The 16,692-nt window shown below is 43.6% G+C and overlaps 1 protein-coding gene across 1 annotated transcript in view; it reads left to right on the forward strand.

Annotated features, from left to right (window-relative positions):
• Positions 1-16,692, forward strand: part of LOC144501720 (dynein axonemal heavy chain 17-like) — an 832,067-nt gene that overhangs the window by 295,878 nt on the left and 519,497 nt on the right. Inside the window, exons 26-28 of the mRNA XM_078225682.1 lie at positions 4,919-5,167; positions 6,261-6,383; positions 11,194-11,541. Coding sequence (XP_078081808.1) covers positions 4,919-5,167; positions 6,261-6,383; positions 11,194-11,541 — 720 coding nt within the window. The remainder of the gene's footprint in view (positions 1-4,918; positions 5,168-6,260; positions 6,384-11,193; positions 11,542-16,692) is intronic.

Below are 16,692 nucleotides of genomic sequence, written 5' to 3' on the forward strand. Positions count from 1 at the left end.
GACCCAGTACAAATAGGAAGTAGATGGGGATTGGGGGAAAGCACTTGTGGCCCAAGTGGTTATGTAACAAAGGATATATATTAAACCTTTGGATTTACTTTGTGAAGTGGGTTTTTTTTTTGTTTATTATTGCCTGCTACTGGAGGATTCTTACTGCCAGGTGAACGTTGGTAGCAGAGGGAAACCCATTGCAGCTTGGTGCTTTTTTTTATCATAAGGCTTGAAGAGAAGCTATAGACTCTGGATACAACAATGGCAGAAGGTAAAAGCAAACTTACATGATTTGATTGTCCCCCTTTTGGATGCCGAGTCAAACCAGCAATAGAAGGCAGAAGTGGAAATGTGGATCTTTATTATTACAATGCCGAGGAAAAAGCAGGGTATGGCCTTGGCTTTGTCATTTCGGACCAGAAGATAGGGAGCAAAGTGTTTTCTGACTGGACTGCTGATGCTCTAAATAAAGAAGAAGGATTACAGCTCCTGCTCCCATATCCAGATAAGTTTCATCAAAAAGTTGTGGTTTTAGAAAATTATGAAGTTGGATTATTTTTGACAGGATTAGAAGGCAAGAAAACCAGTCCATGGAGGAATATATCTTGGAATTCGATAAGGTCCATAACAGACTAATAAGATTTAGATTGGAGATTCCAAATGTGGTATTGGCCTTTAATTGGCCAATTTATTGATTTTATTGGCCTTGTTGGACTGTGCCTGCCTGTCTCAAATGGATAGTCTGCTGGAACTGCTGGATGAACATTGGTAGCAGAGGAAAACCCATCATAGCTTGGTGCTTTTTTGTTGTAAGACTTGAAGAGGTGCTACACACTCAGGACACAAGAATGGCAGAAGGTAAAAGCAAGCTTCCATCATTTGACTGTCTCCCTGTCTTTTTGGATGCTGAACCATATCAGCAATAGATAGCAGAAGTGGAAATGTGGGCCCTTGTTACTACAATACCGAGGAAAAAGCAAGGTATGGCCTTAACTTTGTCACTTCTGGCCAGAAATAAGACAAAGAGCAAAGTGTTTTCTGACTGGACTGCAGATGTTTTAAAGAAGAAGGGTTACAGCTCCTGTTGTAATATCGAGATAAGTTTTATCAAAAAAATGTGATTTTAGAGAATTATGAAGGTGGATTATTTTTGACAGGATTAGAAGACAAAAAACCAGTCCATGGAGGAATATATCGTGGAATTCGATAAGGGCCGTAACAGACTAATGAAATTTAGATTAGAGATTCCAGTTGCGGTATATGCATGTAAAAATGGTACAGCAATTATCATGGGGGATTTTAATCTACATATCAATTGGTCAAACTAGGTCGGTCAAGGCAGCCTTGAGGAGGAGTTCATAGAACGTATCTGTGATAGCTTCCTTGAACAGTATGTAATGGAACCTATAAGAGAGCAAGCTATCCTAGATCTGGTCCTGTGTAATGAGACGGGAATAATTAATGATCTTGCAGTTAGGGATCCTCTTGGAAGAAGCGATCACAGTATGGTTGAATTTAAAATACAGATGAAGCGTGAGAAGGTAAAATCCAATACCAGTGTCTTGTGCTTAAACAAAGGAGACTACAAAGGGATGAGGGAGGAGTTGGCTAAGGTAGACTGGGAGCAAAAGCTTTACGGTGGGACAATTGAGGAACTGTGGAGGACTTTCAAAGCAATCTTTCACAGTGCTCAGCAAAAGTATATAACAGTGATAAGGAAGGATTGTAGAAAAAGAGATAATCAGCCATGGATAACTAAGGAAATAAAGGAGGGTATCAAAGTGAAAGAAAATGCATATAAAATGGCAAAGATTAGTGGGAACCTAGAGGATTGGGAAATCTTTAAAGGTCAGCAGAAAGCCACGAAAAAAGCTATAAAGAAAAGTAAGATGGATTATGAGAGTAAATTATCTCAGAATATAAAAACATAGCAAAAGTTTCTACAAACAAAAAAGAGTGGCTAAAGTAAACATTGGTCCTTTAGAGGATGAGAAGGGTGATGTAATAACTGGAAATGAGAAAACAGCTGAGGCATTGAACAGGTATTTTGTGTTAGTCTTCACAGTGGAAGACACAAATAACATGCCAAAAATTGATGACAGGAAGGCTATGGCAGCTGAGAAACTATCATTATCACGAAAGAGGTAGTGTTGGGCAAGTAAATGGGGCTAAAGGTAGACAAGTCTCCTGGTCCTGATGGAATGCATCCCAGGGTAGTAAAAGAGATGGTGGGAGAAATAGTAAATGCACTAGTGGTAATTTACCAAAATTCGCTGGACTCTGGAAAACAGCAAATGTGACGCCACTGTTTAAAAAAGGAGGTAGACAAAAGGCAGGTAACTAAAGGCCGGTTACCTTAACTTCTGTAGTAGCGAAAATGCTTGAATCTGTCATCAAGGAAGAAATAGCGAGACATCTGGATATAAATTGTCCCATTGGTAAGACGCAGCATGGGTTCATGAAGGGAAGGTCATGTTTGACTAATTTGGTGGAATTCTTTGAGAGCATTTTATGAACAGTGGACAATGGGGAACCTGTGGATGTGGTGTATCTGGATTTCCAGAAGGCATTTGACAAGATACCGCACCAAAGACTGCTACATAAGATAAAGGTGCACGGTGTTATGGGTCATGTATTAGCATGGATAGAGGATTGGTTAACTAACAGAAAGCAAAGAATAAGGGTAAATGGGTGCATTTCTGGTTGGCAATCAGTGACTAGTGGTGTGCCTCAGGGATCAGTGTTGGGACCGCAATTGTTTACGATTTACATAGATGATTTGGAGTTGGGGACCAAGTGTAGTGTGTCAAAATTTGCAGATGACACGAAGATGGGTGGAAGAGCAAAGTGTGCAGAGGACGCTGAAAGTCTGCAAAGGGATATAGATCATCTAAGTGAGTGGGCGAGGGTCTGGCAGATGGAGTACAATGTTGGTAAATGTGAGGTCATCCATTTTGGTAGGAATAACAGCAAAATGGAACATTATTTAAATGGTAAAAACTTGCGGCATGCTGCTGTGCAAAGGGACCTGGGTGTCCTTGTGCAGGAATCTCAAGGAGTTGGTTTGCAGGTGCAGCAGGTAATTAAGAAGGCAAATGGAATTTTGTCCTTCATTCTAGAGGGATGGAGTTTAAAAACAGCGAGGTTATGTTGCAGCTGTATAAGGTGCTGATGAGGCCACACCTGGAGTACTGTGTACAGTTTTGGCCTCCTTACTTGAGAAAGGATATACTGGCATTGGAGCGGGAGAGAGGGCGGGGTGCAGAGGAGATTCACTAAATTGATTCCGGAGTTGAGAGGGTTGGCTTATGAGAGACTGAGTAGACTGGGGCTATACTCATTGGAATTCAGAACAATGAGGGCAGATCTTATAGAAACATTTAAGATTATGAAGGGAATAGATAAGATAGAAGCAGGGAAGTTGTTTCCACTGACGGGTGAAACTAGAACTAGGGGGCATAGCCTCAAAATAAGGGGAAGCAGATTTAGAACTGAGTTGAGGAGGAACTTCTTCACACAAAGGGTTGTGAATCTGTGGAATTCCCTGCCCAGTGAAGCAGTTGAGGCTACCTCATTGAATGTTTTTAAGGCAAGAACAGATACATTTTTGAACAGTAAAGGAATTAAGGGTTATGGTGAGCGGGTGGGTAAGTGGAGCTGAGTCCACAAAAAGATCAGCCATGATCTTATTGAATGGCGGAGCAGGCTCGAGGGCCCAGATGGCCTACTCCTGCTCCTCATTCTTATGTTCTTATGTTCTATTGGCTTTTAGGTTGTTGGACTATGCCTGCCTGTCTCAGATGGATAGTCTTCTGATAATGATGGGAGTACAATTTAAGGGAACCGAGCCACTCTTTGATCAAATGATAACATCTTTTAAAAAGGTTTTTTGGGAGACAATTGTTCCCCACCACTTTTTTCAGTTCAAATCAGAACACTGTAGCACCCAGAGTAGGGGAGTCAGTGGAGGCCGTGGCTGCAGCCAGAGCAACAGGCACCACACTCCCAGGATTGCAGAGCAACCCAGGCCATAGGTAGGTAATATGTTGGGGGAAGGGGATGTTCTTGGGGTGGGAGTATGGGGAGATGAGCACAGATGGGTCAACAACAAGGGCAATGGGGTGGTTTCAGTGGGGCCCGCCTTCCCAATGTCCAGGCACTCAGTACGTGATCGAGGGACCCAACTTCCCCCTCCTTCGCCAGGGAGGCTCCAGATGGCTGCATATTTATCTGTTGTGCTTGCCACATGGTGACATACCCACCTGCAGTTGAGTTTATAGAACATTAATCTAATTAAGTGATCCTTAAGGGCCTCAATTGGTGACAGGATGAGAAAGTTGACTATGGACCTTATTGCCCAGAAATTAAAATGTTGTAGAGGTAGGAAGGTGGTGGGCGTCTTGTATGCCACCATCTTATCTAAGTATTACCCTTCCTGCCTCTAAGTTGCCACCAGTGAGAACCTAAGATCATGAATGGTTTTCTTAGAGCAAAGGGGTACTGTTTCCAGTGACAGGAAGATTGGTGGCTTCGGTGATTGGCGAAAGGATGAAATGTGAAATAAGAAAACATTTTTTTTTCACTGAGTTAGTGTGATGTGGAATGCACTGTCTAAAAGGTTGATGGAAATAGATTGAAGAGTAACATTCAAAAGAGAATTAAATTAATACTTGCAAGATACGAATGTACAGGAAAATGGGAAGGAACAGGGGGTTGGAATTAATTGGTTAACTCTGCCACTAAGTTGGCACAGGCTTGATGGGCTGAATTGCCGCCTCCTGTGCTGCATGATCCTGTGATTCTATGAGAGGAAATCCATATAAGTAACTTACAACTTGATGATATACTCGATGGTAAAACTGTTATTTTCTCTCCAAAAAGAACAGCAAATTTATTCCTCTTTTCACAAATTGTCTCGAATTTGCAGGTTAGCTTAACCATTGAAGATTGGAAGACCACCAAGTGGAAAAACATTAGTGTGGAGAATATGGATGCAGATTGTAAAAAATTTGTTAAAGACCTGAGAAGTATGGATAAGGAGATAAGGGCATGGGATGCTTATTCTGGCTTAGACAACTTAATAAAGAACACAATGACTTCACTGAAAGCTGTAAGTGAGCTGCAAAACCCAGCTATAAGGGACCGCCACTGGCAACAACTCATGCAGGCAACAAAGGTATCAAACAGCAAAGCAGATTTTGTTAATTTAAATATGAATATAAAAAATATTATGGTGTACAATAGTGTGGCCCATCATTTTCAGATACACCCTGCCCGTTGAGTTTATTTGGGCACTTTAATATGGACAGCTGGTTGGGGAGGCATTCTGGCAGTTTCACATCCTTCTGTCCTTATTTTTCTGTCCTTCAGACTTGGTGACAATATAATATCACCTCATCTCGGACTGTTATTTCTACCGTTTGTTTGATTGAATCCTGAACTGAGTTGAATATAATTGTAGACAATTATTCCCATTTGGGATTGATTACCTTACTCCAGTAAATAGATGGGGTTTTTTTAGAATATCTTAAATTAATTCCAGATTTCAATTGGAATCGACTGAAGCCTTTATCAATGGCATTGAGAGAGAAATTTCTTGTGGAAAGCAGGGAATTCTTGACATCCTTCCTTGTGAAGTGTCAATAAGGAGGACTCCCAGCAGCTCCAGCATCCAGTCTGTAATCCTGCCTACATACTGCATATAAATTTGACTTATGCTTGTTGAGACCTGGGAATTTTGAGGCCAGTTTGTAATCAAACTGTATAAGAAAGTCCTGAATTCAATTCCTAAGCAATGCTGTTCAATGATCTCAGCTGATCTGTCCATATATAACTGTAGTTATATGCTCTGTGCCCTAGCTAAGGAGAGGAAAATCCTCCTGGGTCTCCATTCCTGTGTTACATTCAGTGAGCCTGCTGAAAAAAGAATGTTGGAAGGACAGAATCAGCTATGGTGTCTCTCATGACCAGATAGCCTGCTGATATTCACGTTAGAAGAAGGAACCTGAAGCTGGAAAAGTATTTCAATGGGGTAAATTTTCCAGTCCCGCCAGCTGCAGGAATGGGATGGAAAATTTGGCCAAACATTTAATGGACCGTTGACCTCAGGTGGGAATTTCTGGTCTCGGGATGGGCATGATCAGAAAAATACCACTCAATGATTTAGGGAATGGAGAGGAAATTGATTTTTAAAGGGGAGATAAATTTGCTTTTAAGAAATGTAGACAAACTCAGCATTGATTGTTTACTTTCTTTCATGGTTTTAACAGGTCAATTTTGTGATGTCAGAAGAAACAACCCTTGCAGATTTATTGAGTCTACAATTGCATAACTTTGAAGATGAAGTACGCAATATTGTGGATAAATCTGTAAAAGAGTCTGGAATGGAAAAGGTACTGGATTATTTGCTAGTTTTAAAAATAATGAGATAAACTTCTGAATGCTTAGAACTTTCAATTTTCACTGGCATATTAGCAACACAGTAAAGGATAGATTTTAGAAATTTGTACTCTTGAGAGACGGAACATCCAACGTACTTTGCTCGCCTCTGTCTTCTCTGAATTCCTTCTTGATATTCGCATATGGCAATATAAATTTTGTGTTGGGAATGCAGATTTATGACTTAAATATTGCTTAAGGATAGCTCCTCCTTAATTGTTTGATCTGGACGTGATCCATTTTCTGTGACCAAGGCCACTATTCATCTGTTCTCCGGTTAAGTGCACCCGCCAGCTTGAAAAAGGGAGTGCATTGCTTTGGCGCTGGGAGCATCTGTCAGGTGGGATTCACCAACATGATGGATGCAAATACATGCATCCTGTGATTCATGCCAGCCAGCCTTACTGTTCAGAGATTGAGACACCATTTTTAAAAGGTGTTCCACACTCCATGTTCGTGGGACGAGTCCACCTCTTCCCAAAAATTGAATAGGTGCCCCACCTCCTTTCCAGGGGAGCACCACTAACCCCTCAGCAAAGAGCGTCATCCCCCCCCCCCCCCCGCCCCCCAACCACCTCTCAAATAATGGGTTACCCTACACCATTCAGGCCTGAGGGTGACCTGACCCAACCCCTTCCCGCGGCCCTTTCCTCAGCTCTCCTCTCCATACTCTCAGACCCCCTCCATACTCAGCCTCTTCCCTTCTCAGTTTCCGTACTCAGCCCCTCCTCTCCACCCCCCCCCCCCCGCTACTCAGCTCCCCACTCAGAACCCCACTCTGGCCTGCCTTCAGGCCATGCCAATGGTGTACTGTCCTAGCACCAGAAATCATAGAAACCCTACAGTACAGAAAGAGGCCATTCGGCCCATCGAGTCTGCACCGACCACAATCCCACCCAGGCCCTACCCCCATATCCCTACATATTTTACCCGCTAATCCCTCTAATCTACACACCCCAGGACACTAAGGGGCAATTTTAGCATGGCCAATCAACCTAACCCGCACATCTTTTGGACTGTGGGAGGAAACCGGAGCACCCGGAGGAAACCCACGCAGACACGAGGAGAACGTGCAAACTCCACACAGACAGTGACCCAAGCTGGGAATCGAACCCAGGTCCCTGGAGCTGTGAAGCAGCAGTGCTAACCACTGTGCTACCGTGCCGCTTATGGCACTGACATTCTGTCCTAATGTCATGGCACTGACATTCTGTCCTAATGTCTTGGGCCCCGAGTGGAGTCAAGGAGATAAGTCCAGTGCCCATGTACACTCTGATACAGTTACACTGCAGGGCAATGGCCTCCCAAGGGTCCTGAGGATTGCGTGGACTCGGGCTGGTGTCAAGGGATTGACCTCATAACTGTCCCCTGGGATTGGAATCTCATACCTGGACTGCCCCTTATAGCCCTGGCAGACCTGAAGATCATCCCTGGCATGGTGGTTGTCAAATGTCCAGGGGCATGGAGATTAAAGTGACTGGGCACTTCAAATTTTCACAGCTGACAGGCAGGAGGGAGCTATCTGAAATCACCATGCCAGAGGTAATCTTCAGGTCTGCCAGGGCTAGAAGGGGCCATGACATCCCATCCCAGGGAGAGTGGTAAGTTCAAACCCTTGCCCCAGCCCGAGCCCATCCACCCCCTGCAGCCTGGCATTGTAAGTTTTAGGGCAAATCCTCCATGATTAAAAAACCCCAGAGAGAAGGAAAATGGCCGACTGGTTGTCAGGCCACATGAATATGCAAGAGGCTGGGAATAACGAGAAGGTCGAGACAGGGATAATCGAATCAACAGGAAACAAAGGAGAAACCATGACCAGCAGGCAAGAAGTAAATAGCCCAACAGCGAGACAATGAAAACAGAGATCATTCCATCCACAGACAACATCAATGACTCATCTCGCTGATGGGATTCCAATCAGGATGACTCAGAGAACATTTAAAAGACATTAAGATGTCAATTAAGGCTGTCGGCCCTTTTGTCCCAGTCAATCGAAACTATCAATGATCAGAAACTGTTTTGTGTGAGAGAATCACTGCTTCAGGTTTTAAAAAGGGACAAGCAAGCTTTGGTCTCTCTCTCTCTTTTCTCTTCGGACCAGCATGGCAGCACTCTTCACTCTCTTCTCCTGTTCCTGCCTCTCGTTCGTCTCCAGCACGCAGCCCGAAGCCCACTGAGCAATTTAAACTAGGATTGTGAGTACCCTCCGGTAATTCGCGAAGTTCCTGAGATCATCATAGTGGATGAGGCTTTGGGGAAAGGGGGGGCGTTTTGCATGCACCTTTCATAGTTTAAGACACTGGTAAACTTGTGTAAAGTAAGCATTCCGTTGTGCCCGTTTTAGTATTCCTTCCATAGCTATAGTCTTATAGAGCATAAGGCATTGTGTGTTGTTTTCCTGGTGTTTGGTGATTGACCTTGATGTTTCAACAAATATAAATATATATATCTTTGACTTCCATTGGAGTCCATTTTGATCTTTTCAACTTCTCACCAACGATCTCTGACCAAGTCACAATATTAAATATCCCTTACCATAATTCCGGAGTCTAGAACTGAGGGTACCCTGGGCGCTTCGAAACCGCCCACTCAGGAAAGGCTGCCAGGTAGTGGATAGGCAGCAGTTTCCTTTTCTCTCTCTTGGGAGCGCTACTCTAGTGAAGTAGACGCAAGGTGGCCGTTGTTCCATCGGCGAGAGAGAGAATCACTCAGGCATTGGTGGGGTTTGGGTAACGGAGAACCAAACCTAAAATAAGCCCAGTGGAGTTAAAAAGGGGATCCCGCTACAGCATTGGAAGAGGGGCAAATGACTCCTGGACTTACTTTCGGGCTGCACAGTAGTTAGCACTGCTGCCTCACAGCGCCAGGGAACCAGGGTCAATTTCTGGTTTGGGTGACTATCTGCGTGGAGTCTGCACATTCTCTTGTGTCTGTGTGGGTTTCATCTGGGTGTTCCAGTTTCCTCCCAGTGTGAAAGATGTGCTGGTTAGGTGCATTAGCCATGCTAAATTCTTCCTGACAGGTGCCGGAGTGTGACGACTAGGGAATTTTCACAGTAACTTCATTACAGTGTTAAAGTAAGCCTATTGTGACACTAATAAATAAACTTTTAAAAAAACTTTCTTGACTCCTCCCCCCACCCCCTCAGGGCCCAAGGCGCCAGGCCAGGATGTCAGTGCCAGGGTGCCAAGGGGAAGTACACTGTTGGTACTGAAAAGGTGTATAACCTGAAGGAGGGCCTGAGGGGTGGGGGAGGGTGTCTGAGGGGGCTCAGTGTGCAGCTGATGGTGGACGGGGCCTGAGTGGGGCCTGAGGGGAGATAGGGCCTAAGTGGGAGTCTTAGAGGGGAGAGGGCTGGGGCATTTGGGTGTTTGGTCACTCTCATGCCTGCATGGTGTGTGTGTGTGTGTGGGGGGGGGGTGATGATCCATTATTTGAGTGGTGGGTGGAGGATGCTGAGGAATTCGTGGTGCTCTTTGGACCCTTGAGGTCCAGCACCCAAAGTCCATGCTGGTCATGACCAGCACCAAAACCCGCCTAATGCATTTCCTGTTGGATGGTGGGTAAATGATGTGGAGATGCCGGCGTTGGACTGGGGTAAGCACAGTAAGAAGCCTCACAACACCAGGTTAAAGTCCGACAGGTTTATTTGGCAGCACAAGCTTTCGGAGTCTTGCTCCTTCATCAGGTGAGTGAGGACTTCTGTTCACAAACAGGGCATATTCAGACACAAACTCAATGGTTGGAACATTATCTTGTAAATTGAGTTTGTGTCTGTATATGCCCTGGTGTTGTGAGACTTTTTACTGGTGGGTAAATGGCAGGGGTCTGGTGAACAGGCCATCAAGCCTGCTAATTGTATTAGCAATTATAATCGGGATGCCGCCTGCTACGGGCAGGAACCTGATTGGGGCTGTGGGTCGAGTGAATCCCAATAGCCTTCATGCCCATCGGGAATCCTGATTTTTGGCTGATGCCCCATTCAACAGGGCATCGGGATTCCTGCCAGTCATCTGACGAGTTCAATGAATCTCTGCCCCTCCTTAATGTTCAAAAGCCAGCAGTGGAGGGATGGAAAGGAAACAGTAAACAAAACTTAAATTGCTATTTTACTGGCATTGGATATCTACATGATGTTATGGACAACCATCAAGAACTGTTGCAACAAAGTCCCACATTTATTGTGTAGAACTTAGTAGGAGAGGCTGAGCAGTATTTTTTTTTTCTGTATCTGCAGTGGAGGCAGTGCCACAGTGGAAATGTCACTGGTAATCCAGAGACCAGACCAATACCTGGCTATCCGGGTTCAAATCCCACCACAGTAGATGGTGAAATTTGAGTCCAATAATAATTTAGGATTAATGCCAAAAACCTCCAGTCTTGTCTGTGGCTGAGATCTTCTAATGCCCCTGCAGTGAATGGAATTTTGGCTGGAACACCAACTTCTCCATTCATGCAGGCAGAGGGACAGGTATGGACAAGATTGGCTAATCCCGCCACCCTAAAACTCTAAGACTGCCTATGTATCTTTGGAGTATTCCCAGAGCCTCTTCTGATCTGCAGAGGGTCCTGGTGCAAGACTACCATGGATACAAATCGAAAATAAGGAAGGATACAAGGACAGCCTCATCCACTTTTATTACCATGCTACTACTTGGTCTGTATCAACTGAAGTTATACTTGAAGTAAAATTGAAGATCAAAAATACAAATAGAAAGAATCTGTTGATTTAATTGTACAAATGTTTAATTCTGTATTTTTCAGGTGTTGGCTCAGCTGGATAACATTTGGAGTACAATGGAATTTGAACATGAAGTTCATAGTAGGACAGGAATTATGTTGCTGAAAGGAAGTGATGAACTAGTAGAGACATTGGAGGACAATCAAGTTCAGTTGCAGAACCTGATAACTTCTAAATATATTGCATATTTCCTCAAAGAGGTCTCCAGCTGGCAGCAAAAGTTGTCAACTGCAGACTCTGTCATTTCCATCTGGTTTGAGGTACAGAGAACTTGGGTTCATCTTGAGAGTATCTTTATAGGTTCCGAAGACATCCGTACTCAACTGCCAGAAGATTCCAAGCGTTTTGAGGCCATTGATGTTGACTTTAAAGTATGTCGTTTCCATAGTTGAGATATATAAATCATCATTCTTTATTTAGAACCAGCAGTATTCCAAACAGATAATGATCAGAATTCTCAGGCCCTTCATGTCACGCCTCCACTGCCAGCTGGAACTGAATTTGGTGCTCAGCCAAATCTCCGTTCTCTGCAGTGGGACCAGAGAATCCCAGCCACGGGCAAGGTCAGAGAATTCTGGCCAATGTTCTAAAAACTTGTAATCACAGAATTTTGTTTTTCAATTATATAAATGTTGAATATGACTGCATAGCCTTTTTCGTTATCATATGCTTTTATCTGGTGCTGACTGATTCATCTAGCTATTCTTAGGGTCTCCTGCTGCTCCTATTCCTTTAGCTATACATCATATAGGGTATGATTTCTTTTTGGAAAATCATAATGCAGCTCCTAGCTCAACTGCCATCCAAATTTTAAAAGCAGGTGGTTGGCAAAGGAAACTTGAAGGCGTTGGGGTGGTGTGGATGAGATCTTCAATCATTCTTTGGTGCATTTTTTGACTGATCTATAAATGGACGCTTTGCAACCTGGTTGGTTTGGATCAAAAGCTGTTTAAGTACGCAATTTAAGATTTTACAGTTGTTTGGCTCTGTTGTAATTTTGAAGTACAAATAGGCAGCCCATGCAACTTGCTACGAAAGAGTGCAAAACTGCTTTCTTATTTTTCTTTTGTGATCCTTTTTGGTTAATGTACACCCCCAACCCTTTGAAATCAATTCCTGTTGACCCTCAAAGGTCACACTGAAATGAAGAGACAGGTGAAAGCAGCACAGATGCAAGTAAAAGGGAGTGATTTTTAATGCCGGGAGCTAAAAATATTTAACTATTAATGGATCGTCCAAAAAAGTTTTTTCAAATAAACTTTGGAAACTGTAACTTAGCTTTAGAGAGCTACTATCAGCAAACCAGGCCAATAATTCAGCCATTCTGTACATGTAAAGTGAGTGAGGGGAATCAGCTTGTATAGTCCATGAAGCATGTTAACTCTCTCTTCAGAATGGCCTTTCTGTATCTGTATCTATTGGTTATTGTGCTTAACAACTTGGTCTGAAATCCCAAACATGTTTGCCTCCAGCAAAGCCTGATGCCACGAGAAAAAGCCTTACAAATTTTGGATAATTGTGTTTTGTTCTTGTTAATATTGTTATAGACGCTGTTTTAACTCAAGTTTTTGTGTTAGTCCGAGACCTAGACTAAAGTCTCTTAGTTCTATCCTTTCTCTTAGTTGGCAATGGCGAAACTCTATTCTTCATACAACAATTTACTTCAAACAAAATGCAGATAAACCACGTAGTGAAGTCTAGTGCCAATTTTACCTCTGTTCAGGGCTTTAAGCATTGTAGAAATGCCCTCTCTGCCTCCACCTGGGCTTGTCTCCTATCCTTTCGTAAAATTTCAGACATCAGGTGGATCCCTCCTCCCTTGGGTTTATTAAGACCCTTGAATGGCCAATTATGAGCTTAATACCTCCAATCTGGTATTTTATCTGTAGCAGGGGAGGCCCCCACCATGTGGGAAGCCCAGCAGCTTTACCTGTGCAGGCTGATTTTGGATAAGTGGGGATACCTCTTTCTCTCCAAGATCATACCTCTGCCCACGAACCCTCCCCTCAATCTCTTGAACCCAGACCCCAATACCGTTCACCACCCTCGTCAGATGTATCAGCTTGTCCCTGGCTGTGGCATGGACTTATCTCTCATGTCTCGGCTCCACTTCTCTGGGACCAACTGTAATCCTAGCAGTGTTCACCTGTCACTGCTGGGATCACACAGCTGTTGGCCAACCAATTTGTTGACTGCTCTAAGGTTGGACACCCTTTCAAGATAGGAGTAGAAGTCTCACTTTCAAACAATTTGCACTGCTCCCAGCATTAAGTTGCAGCAGGGCAACTGTTGGAATTGTGGGTGAGCTCCCCCCAGCCTAGCTTTTTAGCTAGGGTGGTGAGAACTGTGGTGCCCAGTAAATCCAGCCCAGGGTTAGTTTCAGAATAAAGGGAAGGATTTTTAGGACTAAGATGAGGAGAAATTTCTTCAGTCAAGCTGTTTAAATCTCTACCTCAGAGATTTGGATACTCAGTCACTGAATATGTTTGAAGCAGAAGTTGATATATTTTTAGGTCTAAACATCACAAGATTCATTGGATAGTGCAGGAAGGAGGATTTGAGGTAGAAGATCTTATTGAATGATAGAGCAGGCTGTTTGGATCAAGTTTCCGACTCCAGCTCCTATTTGCTGCTATGTTGTGTTCTTGAAGGAACCCAAAATGGGAGCAGCAACTAGGATGCACAATTAATCTACTCTCTTCGCTTCCAATGCAGGCAGCATGCAATCTTTGTGCTTCACTTGGCAGCACTCTTAGTACCGTCAGATGTGCAAAATCACGAGAGGCTAGCATGTGTTCAAGGTAACCTGCGCTATTAAAGAGGAGATGCATTTTTACTGGAATCAAAGTAATTCTAAGAATGAGTTTGACCTGAGAATGATACAAGAATGTCACAGTATGACAGACAGCTAGTTCCAGAATTCTACAATATGGAAGTAACCTTACACATTGGCTTCATTCAAAGTGGGACATCCTGCATTCAGCTGCATGATGGTTACCCCATCTGTGCAATTTTCACACAGGCAGAAACCATTGAAAAAGATGGGATGCTCTGATCTAATGTTGCTTTGCATATCCAACATCCACCCTCAGCCAACAACTTGTTTTGATTTATATGCAACAGATGGTTTAAGGATGCACCTTTCGTTTTCCTCCACCCTCTCACCACACTTAGAACATAGTGAGCCGTTTGGCCCCTTGAGCCAACAGTCCCTTTCTTAAATAGAGCGGAGATGAGTCATAGACCACTTTAACTTCAATAGTAATCAACACCTATTGAGGCCCTATTCAGGCTTTAGTTGGTTTCAAAGACATGATTTCTTCTTTTTGGACAGTTTACAATGTAGTGGTATGGGGAAATCGCATTGGAAACAGCGATTCACAATCCCTCTAGCATTCCTTCGATTGAAACGTCATTTATCAGTTTCCCATGTGCGTCTTCCTTCCCCATTTTCAAATCGATTATAACCATCTTAAACACGAGGTCTGTTATTAACATAACTGTCTCTGTTTATGGGCCTTCGTGTACCATTTGGTCTGGCATGCGGCTGAGTCACCATTGACTCCTCCGTTATTGAACAAGGTAGCGGGGAAGGATTGTTTCCTGAAAAACTTTAATGATGCTGACATTTGATCAAAGCAGGCTCAGTTTCCCTTAATTGTATTCCAGTCATTACTAAAAAAAAAGAGTATCCATTTGCGACAGACATGCACAGTCCAACAACTTAAAGGCCAATACTGCATCTGGAATCTCCAAATTAAATGTCATTAGCCTGTTACAGCCCCTATCAAAATCCCTGATATACTCTTCCATGGACTGGGTATCTTGTCTCCTAATCCTGTCAAATATCACCCATCCTTCGTAATTCTCCAAGAACTCATCTTTTTGGTAAAACCCATCTCAGTATTGTAGCAGGAGCTGTAGCCCTTATTCTCTATAGAAATCATAGAAACCCTACAGTGCAGAAGGAGGCCATTCGGCCCATCGAGTCTGCACCGACCACAATCCCACCCAGGCCCTACCCCCACATATTTTACCCACTAATCCCTCTAACCTACGCATCCCAGGACTCTAAGGGGCAATTTTTTTAACCTGGCCAATCAACCTAACCCGCACACCTTTGGACTGTGGGAGGAAACCGGAGCACCCGGAGGAAACCCACGCAGACACGAGGAGAATGTGCAAACTCCACACAGACAGTGACCCGAGCCGGGAATCGAACCTGGGACCCTGGAGCTGTGAAGCAGCAGTGCTAGCCACTGTGCTACCGTGCCGCACATCTATGTAGGGCATCTGCCATCCAATCGGAAAATACTTTGCTTCTTATCTTGCTCCTAATTGGAAGTGACAAAGCTAATGCCATACCTTGCTTTTTTTTCAGTATTGTGGTGACAAAGGTCCACATTTCCACCTCTGCCTTCCATTGCCAATATGGTTCAGCATCTGAAACGACAAGGGGACAATCAAATCCCACCGGTTTATTTCTACCTTCGGCCGTGGTTGTAGCACTTCTTCAAAAACAAACACCAAGTTACAATGGGTTTTCCTCTGCTACCAGTGTTTCATCAGAAGGAACTCTTCAAATGCAGACAATAAAAATAGAACAAAACTTACTCCAACTTATAAATCAAAGAAAGGGTTTAATAAAGAAACTTCATTACTCCAACCTTGGAGCTTCACCCTGGGCCACCCCAAGCTCCTTACAATTCCCAATAGGTTCTTATTTATAGTGAGTCAGCTGACCATCACATCATTCTGTAATTGGTTCCATGGTTTACTGGGTCAGCTGACCCTTGCAGCTTGTTACCATTGGTCACATTACATCCAAGACAATGTTGTCACCGGTTGCATTCTAATATTAACTAGGCTACTTAAAAAACTCAAAAAAAGACTTACCAGTTCAATTCCCACTTTGCTCCTAATTCCAAAATATATTCACTGATTCTGGTTGTGTGTCACTCAGGTGATGTCTCTAAAAGTTTTTAAGTTTAAAGTTGATTTATTAGTATCACAAATAGGCTTACATTAACACTACAATGAAGTTACTGTGAAAATCCCCTAGTTGCCACACTCTGGTGCCTGTTCGGGTACACTGAGGGAGAATTTAGCATGGCCAATGGATCTAACCAGCATGTCTTTGGACTGTGGAAGGAAACTGGAGCACCCGGAGGAAACCCATGCAGACACGGGGAGAACGTGCAGACAGTGATCCAAACCAGGAATTGAACCCGGGTCCCTGGAGCTGTGAGGCAACAGTGCTAACCACTGTGCCACCTCTCTCAAGGCTCATGTGTCCACTTGCTGATAGTGTGCTTCCAACAGTCCCTTTCTTAAATAGAGCTGAGCGAAGAGCTAAAAGCACTATGTGTTTTCCTACATCACAGCAACTGATGCGGTTTCAGAAGCAGCTCACAACCACCTTCTCAACCACAATAAATGCTGGCTTAGCCAGTGATGCTCACATCCCAAGAAGGAATAAAAAGAAATCCTATCCCACTCTCCTACTTGTATCCTATCCTGCA

Source organism: Mustelus asterias, chromosome 12 (genome assembly GCF_964213995.1).
Source record: "Mustelus asterias chromosome 12, sMusAst1.hap1.1, whole genome shotgun sequence".
Classification (NCBI taxonomy): domain Eukaryota; kingdom Metazoa; phylum Chordata; class Chondrichthyes; order Carcharhiniformes; family Triakidae; genus Mustelus; species Mustelus asterias.